This window comes from Solanum dulcamara, chromosome 12, assembly GCF_947179165.1.
Source record: "Solanum dulcamara chromosome 12, daSolDulc1.2, whole genome shotgun sequence".
In the NCBI taxonomy this organism is placed as follows: domain Eukaryota; kingdom Viridiplantae; phylum Streptophyta; class Magnoliopsida; order Solanales; family Solanaceae; genus Solanum; species Solanum dulcamara.
This window is the reverse complement of record NC_077248.1, coordinates 14,239,872-14,257,366: the sequence shown is the minus strand read 5'-3', so window position 1 is coordinate 14,257,366 and position 17,495 is coordinate 14,239,872. Positions and strand designations below refer to the sequence as shown.

General features: G+C 32.7%; 2 protein-coding genes across 3 annotated transcripts; one reads left to right on the top strand and one right to left on the bottom strand.

The window, feature by feature from the left end:
* Positions 1 to 334: 334 nt before the first annotated feature.
* Positions 335 to 9,837, top strand: LOC129876106 (V-type proton ATPase subunit B2-like). 2 transcript variants are annotated; one of them, XM_055951430.1, is made up of 15 exons: positions 335 to 445; positions 1,043 to 1,107; positions 2,489 to 2,544; positions 2,648 to 2,746; positions 2,898 to 2,957; positions 3,383 to 3,498; positions 3,588 to 3,792; positions 4,509 to 4,637; positions 4,747 to 4,884; positions 5,099 to 5,249; positions 5,348 to 5,430; positions 8,767 to 8,814; positions 8,920 to 8,973; positions 9,106 to 9,189; positions 9,300 to 9,837. In XM_055951430.1, exons 2-15 carry the CDS (start codon positions 1,050 to 1,052, stop codon positions 9,483 to 9,485), a joined length of 1,467 nt encoding a protein of 488 aa, XP_055807405.1. In that variant the 5' UTR covers positions 335 to 445; positions 1,043 to 1,049; the 3' UTR covers positions 9,486 to 9,837. The 2 variants fall into 2 exon arrangements, with proteins under 2 accessions (XP_055807405.1, XP_055807404.1); XM_055951429.1 differs by having other exon boundaries at positions 336 to 445; positions 3,383 to 3,494; positions 3,584 to 3,792.
* A 4,782-nt stretch (positions 9,838 to 14,619) lies between these two features.
* LOC129877456 (24-methylenesterol C-methyltransferase 2-like) lies at positions 14,620 to 15,990 on the bottom strand. Its single transcript, XM_055952959.1, has one exon. It carries the CDS (start codon positions 15,891 to 15,893, stop codon positions 14,802 to 14,804), a length of 1,092 nt encoding a protein of 363 aa, XP_055808934.1. The 5' UTR covers positions 15,894 to 15,990; the 3' UTR covers positions 14,620 to 14,801.
* Positions 15,991 to 17,495: the final 1,505 nt, after the last annotated feature.

Here is a 17,495-nt window from a genome sequence, read left to right as displayed (position 1 = left end):
AAAAGTTTGAAAAAAAGGGAAAAACGGAGAAAAAAAAGGCAAAGAAGTTAAGAAAGAAGAAGATGAAAGAGAAAAGGAACAAGAAAAGAAAAAAAAGAGAGATTTAGTAAAAAAAAGAGACGGAAGGAATAAAAAATTTTGAATTTTGAAATATGAAAAAGGAGACTTTTTGGGTTGTATTTTTGATCTTTTAATTTTTTACTCTAAGTTTACAAATATTTTAAATCAACTCTATTTTTTCATAATTAACCCCTAATTAAATATTTATAACCAAAAATAAATAAATAAATAAAAATCACCTATTCTTCCTTCCATCCTCGAAAGTCTCTTTTAGCTCATTTTTACCAATCCGACCCACAACTCTTTCCCTAGCGCGGCATCACGTTGATTCTTGTTTATATTCTCTTTCCGGTCCATCTACTTCCCTCTCTCCCTCCTTGAAAAGGTAAGCTCCTTTTTACAGATCCATTTTTGAATCTTCATCTTTCAATTTAGTAATCGTTTTTCAAGGCCTTTCCGTTCGTTTCCTACTCATATCTGTATCCAATCTCTTGCTTCTGAGGTTACTTGTATGCCCCGTGATTGCTCAGTTATTATCATTTTATCCTTTGTGGACTATTGATGCCTTTTGAACTGCCTGGCTTGCCTTTTTTTTAATGCTGCTTGTTATTGAATTGATGTAATTCATGTGTTGATCAAGTGTGTGAGTAATTTTACTATGTATTAGTATATTAATGGTGATACTTTTCTGTCTCATTTTGCTATGAAGAAAATTCTGACTTATAGTGTTTTTTGTGTAGTTTTTGAATATTTAAAATGTAAATGCAAACGAGATAGTCTATCCCGATTTAATTCTGAAAGTTAGTCAAAATTTGGCCTTTGATAAGTTAAAAATTGATAACAAATTGAGACACATAGAGTACTATTTTTATGCTCACCACAGACCTACCCACAATTGTTATCGTATTTTGGTATTGAGGTATAGTTGATGATTGATTATTGGTGTATTATTGTTCATTTTCTTTTTTGCTTTGCTATTCAGGTTAAGTATGGGTAAAACACAAAACAATATTGACATGGAGGAAGGAACCCTGGAGGTTGGAATGGGTAAGTTCATGTGCTATTCTTCCTTTTAGTGCCTTTTGTTTTGTGGAGTGAAGTCTATTTATGATTTGTAATGATATAAACAAGAGCTAAGTTAGATATACTATATAGGGCTAATGAGCTGAATGCCTCCACAGTCCTAGTTTTGCTGATAGAGGTTTTCAAGTTGAGAGAGAACTGTAGTCAAAGACCCTTCAGATTTCCTTTTGAATAGTTCGCGTGCAAATGAGAGAGGAGTTTCTACTTCTTGATTTTAGTAGTTAGAGGATTTCATTGGTAAATACTAGTATAAACCATGAATAGACTGTGATGTACCTTCTGCTTAAATTCTAGGAGATCATCAATAATAAGTTCAATATTTTATGGCTCTCAATCTTATTTTGTAGTAATATTGAGTCAACTTAGGAATTTGCTTAAAATTTTCATTTAGAAGATTGATGGTGACTTCTAATCAGGGCAAGATCTATTAAGGCCCGAGGGGTTGCCATGCCATCCACAAGCTTAATTGAAACTTTGTATGCATATGTATATATATTGAAGAAATACTAGAAATGGATCAAGTGCCACCTGTAGTAACAAATAAGGCAAATGTGCCAGTAGCAAAGGCTTAAAGTTTCTCCCAAGCACTGGGAGTTCGAATCTCACTGCCAACAGGTAGTAATTTTAGGCTTGCTGAAGCAATAGAGATACATACAAAAACACAGACAATTATTCCATTCTCTATGGTTCTTTTCTTTTCCTCTTGACCAACTATTCTTCATTAAATGCTGCTCGACTCTTTTTTGAATTGATTCTTGAATTTTGTCTCATCTTTGTTTAACACTTTTAGTATATAAAAAATAAAAGAAGATTTTTTTCTTTCGTATTAAAACTTAAAAGTTCATCTCTCCCCGTAATGATGATGTTTGGTTTGTTGTCATAACCGTTTAATAATGGAACTGGAAACATATGTTTATTCTCACTCTTACTCACAAGTTGGATTAAACTTTTGTTTTGCCCTAAGTTATTATAATCCTTACATTAGTTTAATTTGATTGATTTGTCTATATAAATTGAAAAGAAGAAACATGATTGAAGCCTAAAGTTGATCAAACCGACCTAGTGTTTGCCCTATTTGGAGGGTTTAGGTTCTACACTGCTTCGAACTTAGACGTACACTACCAGAAATCACTTATTTCTCTCTCAAATTTTTGACGGAGTCTGTCAGAATTTCGCTATCGCTAACGTTTTGGCAAATTGTTGATTGATAATCCCTTACATGAGCCAAATTCAACCTTCATTAGAAATTAGCGATTTTATGATAGTGATATCTATGCTCAAAGCAATGTGGCACAGAAAACCTCCAATTCCCGGATCTCTGCTTCTAATGTTGTGGAAATTGCAGAATATAGGACTGTCTCTGGTGTTGCTGGACCACTGGTTATCCTTGAAAAAGTTAAGGTAATCATTGTGCACTTTGCTTTTATTTTTTAAACTTATGTAGTTTATTGTATTTTTGTGTTAATGCAACTAGAATTATGTGTACGTGTGTTTCTCTCGTCAGGGACCTAAGTACCAGGAGATTGTTAATATTCGTTTGGGAGATGGAACAGCCCGACGTGGACAAGTTCTGGAAGTTGATGGGGAAAAAGCTGTTGTTCAGGTCTATTATTCTTTAGGATCACTTATGGCTAGATTTGACTTCTGATGAATTTTTCATCCATTTTAAGTTTCTATCTTCCAACAATTCTTCTAGAATAAATTAATTCTGCTATAGGCAATAGCATACTCATTTCCTCTTTTGTTTTTACCAGGTTTTTGAAGGAACATCTGGAATTGACAACAAATACACAACTGTGCAGTTTACTGGGGAGGTACATCATATTTTATAACTCATATTTTCTCATGATTTGTGTTCCATAAAATCCGATTAACATAAATCACGTGTAGAAAGTCCCTCTGTTTTCATCAATTCTTTTCAAGGTCCACTGAGAAACATTGGTCTGCGATAACATGCAGTCACCTTTTGTTTAGCCTTTTATTCCTCTCTGTTGCATTCAACGTGTTGTATATGGCATGCAATAGTCTTGTCAAGAACAATAAATTTGTTGGTGTTAACATGTTGCAATAACTTTATATTTGCTCAATATGGGAGAAAAGTAAGAAATGATATGGATCCTGTGACGAAGATATTATTCATAACGGGTATTATCATTTTGTTTTATTAGAGGAGATATATCTTATGCTTCTAATGGTTTATCATTTTCATTATTTTCTAAGAGTGTACATATGTTTGCAGGTTTTGAAGACACCCGTCTCACTGGATATGCTAGGACGCATATTTAATGGTTCTGGAAAGCCAATTGACAATGGTCCTCCTATTTTACCCGAAGCTTACAGGGATATTTCTGGCAAGTACTTAGTTCTAGCAAGTTCAGCTTTGGTTCTCACATGAGATTTCTCGACTAATATCTTGCTACATGTAATTTGTCAATTTTAGGGAGTTCTATCAACCCCAGTGAGAGAACATATCCTGAAGAGATGATACAGACAGGAATTTCAACAATTGATGTCATGAATTCAATTGCTAGAGGGCAGAAAATTCCTCTTTTCTCTGCTGCCGGTCTTCCTCATAATGAAATCGCAGCTCAGATCTGCCGACAAGCTGGTTTGGTGAAGAGGTTGGAGAAATCTGAAAATCTTCTTGAGGTTAGTAGTAGTTTCTTGTAACATACTCCATCCGTCTCAATTTAGCTGTCTCTTTTCCATTTTGTCTACTTGACACCATTCCATTCCTATACTACTTTCACAAAATTTGTAGCAAATTATTAAATGTTTTATTTTGATATGAAGTTTTCAGCCAAACTATTTTTTCAACTTTATTTTAATATTTTCTCCACCATCACTAATAGAATAAGTATGTCAAATTGAAGTATCAAACTCAGTACCCAGTCAAATACTGTCTTCAGAACTGGAAGGAAGGGATTACATATTTCAAATGTCTAATATCCTGGTAACAGGAAGTATGCCACATTGCTTGAAATGGCCATTGAATACTTCGATTGTCTTTCTAGGCCTAAATGCGCGTTTTGATGTCTCTGTTGAGAAATTTACTGCTGTCATATAACATGATAGCCTTAGATTATTGCATTGAAGTGGATTCACAACGTTACATCCAAGATGAGGAAGAACAAACTATGAGTCTGCAATGTTCTTTCTTCCCCTGCTTGTGAAGTTCATTAACTATATCTTTAAAAGGGAAAAACTGAGCAGAGTTAAACCTTTTCAGAAAGCTGTTACTAAGTGTTAGTTCCTTCTCTAATCTACCCGTGAATAGCTGGAGTGACACATTTTAGTCTCCATGTTTTGGTGATTGAGTTGGATTCACATTGACATAATTCTCACTTTCTTCCTTGGTGTCCCAGGACAGTGAAGCGGACAATTTTGCCATAGTCTTTGCAGCTATGGGAGTCAACATGGAAACCGCACAATTTTTCAAACGCGATTTTGAGGAAAATGGATCCATGGAGAGAGTGACGCTTTTCTTAAACCTGGTAATGCTTGGATTTAACTCAGACTAACACATGAATTTTTGGTTCTGTGAAATAGTAGCACTTCTATAAGGTGAAGCTCATTGCGATCTCTTATGTTTACTTCTTGTAGGCAAATGATCCTACAATAGAACGTATCATTACTCCCAGGATTGCTCTGACAACTGCAGAATATCTAGCATACGAATGTGGGAAGCATGTTCTTGTCATTTTAACTGATATGAGTTCATATGCTGATGCTCTGCGTGAGGTATTGTTTATAAGGGGTACCCTCTTGACCTTTCAACTTTATCTAATCATGTTTGTGTTTAATATGGAGAACTTCTTAGAACTAATATTAGTACATCTCAACATTCCCATAATTAAAAAAAAATATTAGTACATCTCAGTTATGTGGTGTTATCTGATGTTCTGAGTTCCTTAGACCACTGAGAGATGAAACCATACTTCTCATCCTCCCACAGGTATCTGCTGCCCGAGAAGAAGTGCCTGGAAGGCGTGGATATCCTGGTTATATGTATACTGATCTGGCAACGATTTATGAACGAGCTGGGCGTATTGAGGGACGGACGGGCTCCATCACGCAAATTCCGATTCTAACCATGCCAAATGATGGTAACTTACAGTCGAGCAATAATTTCTGGCTATTTCTTCTGCTTCTGATTGCTCAATTATATTTGTTAATGAGTCCCTAGTTTCTGTTGTTTGAACAGATATTACGCATCCAACTCCAGATCTTACAGGTTATATCACTGAAGGACAAATATATATAGACCGACAGCTTCATAACCGACAGGTATTGTATAGCTCTGAGGCTGAGTACTCATATATACAGATAAAATTGCTGAATGTTATAGATCTTACCAGTAAATGAGCAATTGATCCAACTAAAGTGGGTATACTGAGCTCTCTGCTTTTTCAATCTTTTACTGTTGTTGATTCCTTATTAAAAAAAATTAATTTTTTTTTCTGTTTCTGACAATATATTTTTTTTTGAAATTAATTTTTTTTTATGATACTATACAAAGTAGACACAGAATTTCTGGATAAGTTCTCTGTTACCTGCACCCTTTCCCTTAATAGGTAAGCTCTGGGCCATATAAACAGAATGACAAGCTTCATTGCCATTCTTATAATTCCACGGGCTTGAAACTAAATCCTAAACTTCGTCCATTCTAAATTGTTTATTAAAATTAACTCTAGATTATTTGAATCAGTCTTGTAAGCTGATTAGATTTTTACCCTATTTTTCGGAAACTAAGGGTAAGGAAAGGATGAGAAATGTACAAGAGGGGAAATAGAAAAGAACAGGAGAAGAAAAATTAATGAGCCTGGTATTTAACAGGAGAAGGGTAAAGAGGCGGACCCATTATCCTGAGTTTCGGGGACTGGGTTTGGCCTTATATGGATTTCCTGGTCATTAAAAAATTGATGACTCTTTGTTCCATTGTTTAAAGATATGGAACAATTGTACTTTTCCTTCCTTTCTCTCCTCTTCTCCCGATCCCAAGCAAAGCTTCAGAAAAATGGATAACTAATTAGTACTTCAATATAGAATGTTTTCCAAATCCCTTCCTTTTCCTCTTTCCTCAAAAATTGGGAACGTCCAATACTGCACCTCAAATTGAAATGTAGTATGGTCGTAGCAATAATAAACCCAACAAAGGTTGGGGTCTATCCCACGAGGAGTCCGCTTGTGTCAAGATGTCTAAAAGTGTTAGAATTTGAAAATTCCTAAGGTAATCTTCAAACAAAAGAATGGTTAAACAATTATTTCTAAAACTAGACTATTATACTAAGCTAGGACTTTTAACTAATACTTAGAATGCAAGAACAAATGACTTGTTTTCAATTAAGGGACCAGGGTCTTAATTCAATATGGCATAGCTAGTTCATGAATATAATTATATTGCTTAAATACACGGGAATAGTGATTGTGATTCAATTGCTAATTACTCGCTAGAATTTTCCAATTCTCATTAGCTTATCCCTAAAAGCTCTTTCAAACCCCAGTGAAAATATTAAGATTCAATTGATAAAGACCCAAGTAGATATCTCCCTATTCCTAGTTCAATTTCATTAATTAAGCAATATTACTCCTTAATATGCTCTTGCTTGCCACTTGCCAAATACCCAATCTATTTTTCACTTTTCCAAGAAAGAAATAGATGTGAAGGGCTTAATCTAGTGTTTGCAACTACCAAATTGACAAACAATAATATAAACAAGTAGAGAATCACAACCCAAGTAATAATACACAAGATAAACTAATACTCATTCACATTAATACCATGAGAGTTTACAACCCCAACTATTTTAGCTATTCATACTAGAAATGGAAAATACAAGAGAAAAGGAAAAGGAAGACATAACTAAAGACTAATTAAGTAAGAAATGCGAACTCTATGGTGAAAAGTCTCCAAATCCACCCAAAGTTAGCTATGGTGGCTCTCTTAGCTCAAAAGGTACCGAGATGACTTAAGAAAAACGCCATAGTCTCTATTTAAAGTCTTACAAAAATGTGGCTAAAACACCCCTCGCCCAATTACGTGGCCGAGCTACAATGGTGAGTTGTGTGGCCATTTGCAAAAGTTCCTCCTTCATCTCCTTGGCTGCGTGGGTGGGGTTACGTGGCTCAGGCTACGTGGGTGAGGCCATGTGGCCAGCTATGTGGGTGAGCCACGTGGCCAGCTCAGATTTTTTCCTTTGTTCTTTTTGCGACTCTTTCTTTAAATTTTGGCCTTCATGCCTAATTTTCTCAAAGTATTTGAAGCTATTCCAATCCTTACGCTTTTCAAAGGCTCCCAAAACCTGAAATTATATCATTCAAATTAATCTCACTAATGAGACATGAATATTACCATTAAAAAGTAGCACACGTTGGCAAAAACGCCAACTTATCAACTTAGGAGGGAATTTGAACCAATTTCTCTCTTCTTCCTCTTCAATTACGTGCTTATTATATTAATACAACTTATACTCTAATATAAGATATACTACTACTCTATTTTGCACTTGCTCATTGCCTACACCACTCCTGAACTGCATGTTGCTTGTATTTAGAACATCTAATTAATTTCTATTTGGATTTTGGTAACTGAAATGAATATTAGGAAAAGAACCATAGGATTTAAAGGGAGTTATTATACTTGTATGGTGCTAAATCAGGCCAAGCAGTACACATTCCACATTTTAGTTTTATTTTTTCCGTGAAAGTCATCACCTTCACCAGACATAGGCTTAATTGTCATCGTTTAATATGAAGATGATCATTTGAGTCATCACCTTCACCAGACATAGGTTTAATTGTCATCGTTTAATATGAAGATGATCATTTGAGATTCACTTTTCATATTCTTCTGGGAGAATACAGAATAACCATTTAATTAGTCCCTCTTTTCAAGGAGATACTGGAACTTTGCGGTGATACTAATACCTCCTAGACTTGTTCTAGACCTAAAATTATAATAAACCCAAGAAACCAAAACTAGATTAATAGCCTGTTCAGCCAAACTTCGACGGCTTATTTTTGAAATTGTTTTTTGCTAGAAGTTATTTTCAAAAAAACAATTTTAGAGAGAAGCAGTTTCTGTTTGACTAATCAATTTGAAAAATACTTTTGCAAGAATGACTGAGAAGTACCCAGTTAATGTAAACACCCGTAGTGACCCACTTACTTGTTAAGTCAAGTTTTAAATAGGGATAATTTTAAATATATACAATAAACTAATTAGTTTACAACAAATATAGCCATATTTTATTTACATAAAAAATAGCCAAAATCATATTAAATATACAGTGACTATACATTGACTATACAATATAGATTACTTATACATGAGTTATACACTGAATATACATTATGATACACTCAAAAACTAAATATGGCTTTGACTATACATGAAATATATACTGATTATACATGCCTATACAACGAATGATTATTTTTTTGGTAATTACTTTGGCCGAATGGCCATTGGGTGTAATTTTCCCTTTTAAATTTGGATAATTGCCAATTCAGAGTGCTACAGAAGGTTGCCATTATTGAATGTCTTTACTTATTGGATAGCCCTTGGATTTTGAACAGAAATGACTCGAAAATATTGTTTTTTTCTGTTCTGAACTGTAACAGATATATCCTCCAATCAATGTACTTCCGTCCTTATCTCGGCTGATGAAGGTGAGCACATGGATCTCTTTACTTTATTCTGTCAGATCATATTAACAGAAACTAGAGGAAGCCTTATATGTGATATTCCGATTAACCCCTTAAATTTCTTTGCAGAGTGCCATTGGTGAGGGTATGACTAGGAGGGATCATGCTGATGTATCCAACCAGGTAAGTCAATTTTTCGATAAAAAATGTATTTCTTTGCTTGATTAATCTTCATATCTTCTAGAGAGTTGATACCTTATACCTCTGTTAATGTTGCTTAGTTTTCCCTTTTGCATTGATTTCAAAAACCTTTAGTTGTACGCAAATTATGCCATTGGAAAAGATGTCCAGGCAATGAAAGCTGTGGTTGGAGAAGAAGCACTTTCTTCTGAGGACTTGGTATGTTTCTTAAGAAAGAGTCCTTTTGTTCAGTTAATTTTGAGCTATGTTTTGCCTTGTTATCAATAATTCAATGATGAGATGACTAGACTCCTTTTTGGTTTAAACAGCTTTACTTAGAGTTCCTCGACAAATTTGAGAGGAAGTTTGTCTCTCAAGGAGCTTATGACACCCGCAATATATTCCAGTCGCTTGATTTAGCTTGGACACTTCTTCGCATCTTCCCCCGCGAGCTTTTGCATCGTATCCCAGCAAAGACCCTGGATCAGTATTACAGCCGTGATGCATCTAATTGACAGGAAGGAGCCAGCTTTATACTTTAGTCCCTTGTGCAATACATTGGCTCGTGAGCTTTTCCTCTTTGTGCATCTCCTTTTAGCTCAACAATCAATGAGTTCCCAAAACAAAGGTTCTCCGGCATTTAGAAGTCAATGCCATTCCTTTGAGAACCAGTTACATCTTGTAATTTATTACCTGTTGTGTTGTGTGACATGCTGCAGGGTTTATTGGTTTTGTTTAAATTCCAATAACATTAGGTGCTTTTAGGTTTTATACACATCCCTTTTTATGTATGAAGCAATTTTATTGTTTTCCATGGACTATAAGCTGATTCTTTTTGAATAAAACATCCTTATATCAGTTTCATCATTTCATCTTTAAGACTAGATTTTTCAAGGGTTAGGATAGCTTGGGCTAGCAAGATACAATACGACAATTGTGCATCGTCAAAAAGAATTCGGTGAAGCACAATAATGCAATCGCCTCAAAAAATGAGGTTTAGAATAAACCTTAGATTCACTTACCTTATTATTTGTTGGTGCTACTATTTTTTTTTTTTGAGAGGAGAGAAATTGAGCTTCATTGCCATCAAAAAGTGTGTTGTAATAATACAAGCTCCTATTTATATCTCCATCCCTCCTCCCCTCTTGTACCAAGTTAAATACGTGGTATTGAAATACTAGTTTGAACTAAGAAGCTTAAACTAATTTGCAACTACTTTACGAAAAGCAATGAAAATTTTACAAGACAAGAACCATAATGATAGCAAAGTAGTATGATAATCAAAGGCAATAACAACACAACTATAAAGGCACGTCTAGCCCTACAACCACCCTAAACCGACGTACGGCAAGACACCATTTTATCCCTACTAGTCTTCTACCCTAATTACGTTGCAAAAAGGATTTAAAATAGCATTTCATCGAGTTTAAGTTTTTATTTAGAAAAGTGATGAGTAAGAAGGTCTAACTGACAACAGGGCCAAGTATTAAAAGAAATTAAACATAATATTTAAACTCAAACGGATAACAACCATCCAAATAAGATGTAAAAGTGGCAGCACAGCGTAGATCACATGTAGTGCCCAAGAATGGACCATTTGGTAACCACCCAATTGAAGCATATGTGCCCAACTCATACATAGCCACAATCTTGGACAACCATTTCCAATAAGGAATGGAACTGCATAAAATATTCTTACCAGATTGACACTTAGAGCCTGTTTGGATGGGTTAAGTTGGTCAAAACCAACTTAAAGCCCTTTTTTAGTTTTTGAACGTGTTTGCCTAATGCTAACTTTAAGCCATAAAGTTCTTAAAGTCAGTCAAAAATGAAAAGTTAGGACTCCTAACTTTTTTTCCTAAGTGTTTAAAGTCATTTTCTTTGACCATAAAAATTACTTTTATATCCCTTATATTTTAACTAAATTTCCAAACTACCCTTTTTATTCTTTTAATCCTAAAATTCACATCATTTTCCTCATTTAAACACTTTTATCCAAACACTCAACTGCTTATTTATAAAAAGTAACTTTCAGCACTTCAAAGTTCTAAAAGCACTTCATACATAAAAGTTACCTTTTTTAAGCTCATCCAAACGGGCTCTTATTCATTTGCGTTTTAGGAACAACTTCTCCATGAGTTGTCAAAAGTGAATGGCGATTTCATTTGAATTCAGTATTTTTAATGATAATATATTTATATAATTTTTAGAAAAGGAAAAAAATAAATATATCCTCAATTTTGTGATTAAAGCTCATACATTTCTTGTTTAAAAAAAGTGACACATGTATTCTTACCGTTTAACAAATAGCTAAAGCATATTTATCTTTTTTCTTAACAAATTCATATTTACTAAATTTTAAAAAAATAGTAGTAAATATTTTTTTAATTGAAAAATTAATTTTAAAAATAAACAATAAATAGAAATTCAGAAGTTTAGAATATAATAATTACAATACTGAAAATTTTACAAATTAAATTCACAAAGCTTAAATTTTAAATTCGCCTCAGCCCTCAATATAACGCACATTAGCTGAACAGCAGGAAAGAAGGAATCTATCCAGTAGCAACCGAACTTTGGAGGGTCGAAATGGTCCAAAGTCTGCCAAAGACAACATCAACATCAGAGTAGAGAATGGTTTTCTAGAACAAAATAAACCAATTACACAATGAACATAGACTTCATTCTTAGTAAATTTGTATTTTACATAAAATTTCCAATTATCATAGCAAATTTGTATGTCTCATCTATTTATTCTTTCCTTAGTCAGAAGTCAATATATCTACTCAGGGGTTGTTTGGTTTGGAACAAGTTATCTGAGAATTAATTATTATGGGATAATTTATTCAGAAATAAGCTATCCCACCATATATAAGGAATAACTTATTTCATCACTATGATATAAATAATGAAATAAATAATTCAATAATTACCTACTATCTCTAACTAAACACAAGATAAAATAATTTTACATTTTTTTCAAAATTATTATACTTTATGCGTCACACCAAACAACTTCTTACTTCTTTAAAAAATATACGAAAAATAATTCTCCAAATACCTTGGATATTAGCCTATTATATAGTATCAAAGTCAAACACAATATGCTATAATGTTCTCAGTGTAGGGCCTAATGTTAGGTTGCCCACACACTAACTAGTCATCGGTGCGTGATGTTACTAAAAACGAAAAGGATAAAAATCTACTTAAATTATGCGGAATTTGAATAAAAATATCTTGAGTAAATAGTATTATCTAAAATTACTTTTTTCATCAATAATTTAATCCAAAAATACTCTTATTATTATTGGGTCAAAAATATCTTTTTATTCAAATAATATATATATATATATATACATTTATTTATTTATTTATTTATTTTTCTTTTAATAGACATTATTTTCCTACTAGTAACTTTTTATTAACAAATACTTATTCTACTTCATTTCGGAAAAGATTATGAAATAAAAAATATTTTCTATTTTACTAATTTTTCTTATCTTTATCTATAATATATATATATCAAAAAAAGTTATTTTATTTTAATTGATAAAATAAAATTTTAAAAAAGATTATTTTCTACTTATTTATTAGTTAAAGTGATTTTTAAAAGAAAAGAAATAAGAATAAAATTATTTAAAAGTAATTTTTTTATTAGGTATAGAGTGTGTTAAAAAGAAAAATAAATAACATATTTGTTAGGAAAAGAATAATTTTGACGAATTAAGAAATAATGGGGACATTTTTGAATAAACTATTCATATATCTATAGATCAAATTATTAATCGAAGATATTTTTATATAATTTTATATAATATAAAGACATTTTGACACTTTTTCATTTTAAAAATTAAATTATGACCCACTTAATTTGCAAACTTCTATGGTATTATGAATGACCTATAATATAGTCTTGTAAACTGCCAACATCTAATTCATCATAGCGAATATGAGTTGTGGTATAGTAATGAGCTTCATTTTTAATTAAAAAAATTTCGGATTTAAATCATGAATATAAAAAAAAATAATTATTTGGAGCGCCATTTTCAAAATAGACTAGGTAATATATAATTTGACAATTTAAATTAATTAATCGAAACTTCAATGCAAACCTCACTACCGAATAAAAAAAGACCTAATTCATCTAGAATGCGTGTCAGAAGAAGCTGAGGCCTATTCTAATGAGGTAGTATACCAAAATGCACATGCTCCTTTATAGTTTTTTCTGTCAAAAGTATTCATCAGTAAAATTAATGATTAATTAAATGCACGCCTAACTGGATTATTCCACAGATTCAAAAGCATAGGCATACCAATATTTTTCTACTATATAATTAATTACTTGTTCAAAGCGTGGTAAGCAATGATCATTCCATCACGTAATTGTTATACTCAGCATTACTAATGCACGTTGACAACAAAGATAGTACGTGGTTAACCATATAATTAATATTAATAAACAAATTGGGTAACGGATGGATTTTAACGATGTACGTTAGTTTTTTCTTGTATAGCACAAAAAGAAAGTGTGTTATAGATATGAAAAAAAATAAATTAAAAAAACACAAAATTTCATCAATATCCTACAAAAAAAAAGTTGCAGCATCGGGCTTAAAAAACAACCATAAACGGCAAAAACTGTACTTCCAAATGTGAGTTTCTATTAAAATATTTTTTATTTTTATAATTTTGATTAAATTTAATAATCATAATTTGAAAATATCCGATAGAAATAACAAAAAAAATGCCAATTTTTAACAAATAATCAAGGAACCAAACTACTTAAATAATAGACGGAATGATTTGAGAGATCTTTGTACTTGACTTTGTTTGTCAGTTGAACTTTTCTATTTATCACTTTGTCAACTAAACTCTTAAACTCATCAGACCACAATATTTTAAACCCCTTTGACCATTGATCAAGCTTATATGACATTAATATTGTTGAGTTGGAAATATTCGTGATTACACAAGTTTCAAAATGAGTTAGAACAATATTTTACTTTAAAAAATTAATTAAACAAATTGTTTTATTTTTTATTTTTTTAACACCTAATTTCTTACGTGGCATTAAGAAATGACATGGAATTCTACTTGTTATTGAGTTTATTACACCTGCACTGACTTAGATGAAAAAAGGGCTTAAAATATTATATTCTAATATATTTAAGAATTTAGTTGACAAATAAAAAGCCCCAAATAATACTATAAAAAGATAAGGGATCAGTTTTGTTATTGCTCAAAATCTCAAAACTGATTAGTCAACTTTGCTGGCCCACACAGACTTCAAAAATTGGTAGGAATACTAATCAATCAAGAAATCTATCTAGCAAACAAATATAACTAAAATACCCACAAAATAGTACACAGCTAGAAACAGATTATTCAATCCAATTGACATCTAATGCTGCACTGTCATTTGCCATCAAAATTCCAATCTTTTCTAGAATTATGCCATCAAATTTCAAAATTCCTTCTTTTTCTTCCTTTTCGACAAGGAAATTTATAAAAAAAAGCTAAAAAAAAAAAATGAAAAAGTACTAGTAGATTTTTGAGAGAAAGTTACATAGAAGCATCAACATTTGGACCGCAAATTTCGATTTGATTTACTAATGATGGTTTCTTTACTATTTTTAGGCCCCGAAACACTAACAATAAATAAATATTATCTTGTATTACATCATAAGAATAGATTCCAAGTTAGAAATTATACAAAGATCGAAAATGGTACAGAAGAAAAAATGCCATTAATTTAAATGGAATACGCCCAACAAAAAAACCATAGGTAATCCAATCCAATAATTTCGACGTACTAAATTGGAATTCGTAATCTAAAGATGGCTGGCTAGTGTACGTTCTTCAGGCTTTCTGCATAGAATCATATGCATAGGACTAAAAATCCCTTTCTCACCACCTTTAGCCAAATAATCAGCTGTCTCAACCAACATCTTGTGCACATCTACTGTACCCTTTGGGGCAATTCCCAGCCAAGAAAGCACTGTAACCACTATATGATTTCTCCAGTATGCAATTCTCCCCATCTGCAGCCTCGTCCACCACGGGTTCGACGGTGGCTTAGCTAAATCTTTCTCATCCACAATTTCAAATCCCACTTTTCTAGCAACTTCAGCTATGTCACTGTAAGTTCTCAATCCGGGTAAAGCATCACCCCTTTCAATACCATGAATAATCTCCACGTGTTCGGGATCATCCGAATTGTACAATTCGGTAGTAACCCATTCGTAGGAAACGTACATGGATCCGGGTTTTAGTACTCGGTATATTTCTCTGTATACTTCTTCGAGGTTTGGTGCATGACATGTTGCTTCGATCGAATAAACACCATCGAAACTGTTGTCACCAAAAGGCATTTGTAAGAAATTCCCACACACCACCTCACATAATGAGTCAAGCCCCGATTTCTTGTTGTGCGATCGGGCCCTGTTTACTTGATACTCATTAATTGTTATGCCAACGACATGAGCACCTGAATGGGCCGCGATGGCCCGCATAGGCCCGCCAACCCCGCAGCCTGCATCTAGAATTCGGGCTCCGGGCTTTACACCCAACAGATCCACAGCCCTTTCTTCGTGAATACGCGTACAATCACGATCGGATTTTCCAGGGATAGAAGGGGAAAAGTGAAAAGATTGACCCCAACCCCATTCGTAAATATCAGTAACGAGATTATAGAAAGTGTCAACAAAATCAGGGACATTTTCGGTAGCTTCGATTTCTTTAGGACGACGGAAGAAAGACCAGTACTGTTTGTACTTGTCTTGAACTCTCTCTTTGGCGATAGAGCCACCGGAGAGTTCAACAGCGCGTTTGCCCTTTTGTTCGGCGGAGCCAAGGATGCAGACGAACCAGTAAAGGCCAACGGCGACAAGAGAAGCCGTGGCGAAGAGAGCGAAAGAATCCATGGAGGAAAAAGGAAAGACAAAGAGAATTGTGAGAGGAAAGTGAGTCGAAACGGCCTATTTATGAATCAAATGAGGGAAGTGGCTTTTCGGACGAATTGTGGTTAGTGAGAGTCACGTAGTTTAAAATTGTGTTTGAATATATATATATATATATTTTATTTTAATTTTTTTTTATCGTGACTAAAAATCTCAAAAATTCAAAAACTGATCATACTTGAAAATATTTGATTATAAGATTTAAAAAGTCTGATTAAATTTTATGGACAAACAAATTTTTGAAGATAGATTTTTAAAATTTATGATCAAATGTTAGCTTAGAATATTCCTCATTTTCCTTTTTAAAAAAACTAATTTTAACGTATGTGCATTGCACGTGTGCTTCACATTACTATAAAAATGTATACAAGACATTGATATATTTAAACATTGTGTTTGAACTATAAAATCAAATTTTAAAATTAAAATTGTAAGTTACTAAAAATGTTGATTGTGCTCAGGGCGGATCTATGTTGTTCCGAAAGGGAGGGCGAAATCTGTATATACATATGTATGTATGTATATATATATATATATAAGGAAAGTATAAATATTAAACGTGACACCGTTAGAAATAATGAGTTTTGTGGTGCCAGTGGATAAAACTTAGGTTTACTACTTTCGGAATGCAAATTCGAGTCGCTGCTGTGGGATGTATTTTTTTAAACCTTTTTTTATCATGCAAGACATAGGTAGCGATTTTATTGAAAAAAGAATTGTTAATATGTAGATTAGAACTCTAGACCTCTTGTATGTAAAAATCTTAACTAGACCAATGAAGCAAGTCTAAATTTTATATGCAAATTTGCTAGTAATTATTAAGTATTATCTTGCTATACGCCCGAATTTTTATCATAGATTACTGTTCAAAGCAGCGTGATATCTAGAGATTCAAAATCATGAATCCGCTAAATAGTTTGGTGCTTCTTTTGCATCTGAACTTCATAGTTAGATACATTTAACTGTTTGAGAAAAAAATATCATGTGACTAAGAAAATTAATTTACATATAGCTTGACATTGAAAAATAAGTATGGTTTGTGCAATATGAGAAATAAGAACTTTTTAATATATACGCAGAAGCGTATGTAAGTTTGTTTTTTTAATGGTTTAATATACATGCTTTGTACGTGTGTCTCATGTCAATTAATAAAATTATATATAGTAAAAAACATACAACTCTTTATAAGCGTTCTAGACAATTGAAGAATATAAAATTCATGCATTGAGTGGAAAATTTTAGTTAACTTAGATGGGACCCCAAGAACGCAGGTCACCTCCCATTGATACAGTTTGAATGCATATATTACTTCTTGATGTGATCTTATAGCCATCCAACTCTTGGTTACCATTTGTATAAGTCGATGTGGGGCGTCTTAAGTATGTAAGAAAATAATTAAATGACTAACATATAAGTTCCAACTAACATCTTGATTTTGCACAAATAATTATCTAGCGTAAATTAGATGAAGTTTGGGAAAAATGGAAAAAATCATACAATTTTTTTATGATAAAGTAAATTACTTTGCTTTATATTTTGTACAGTATAATATCGAAAATGAATCAA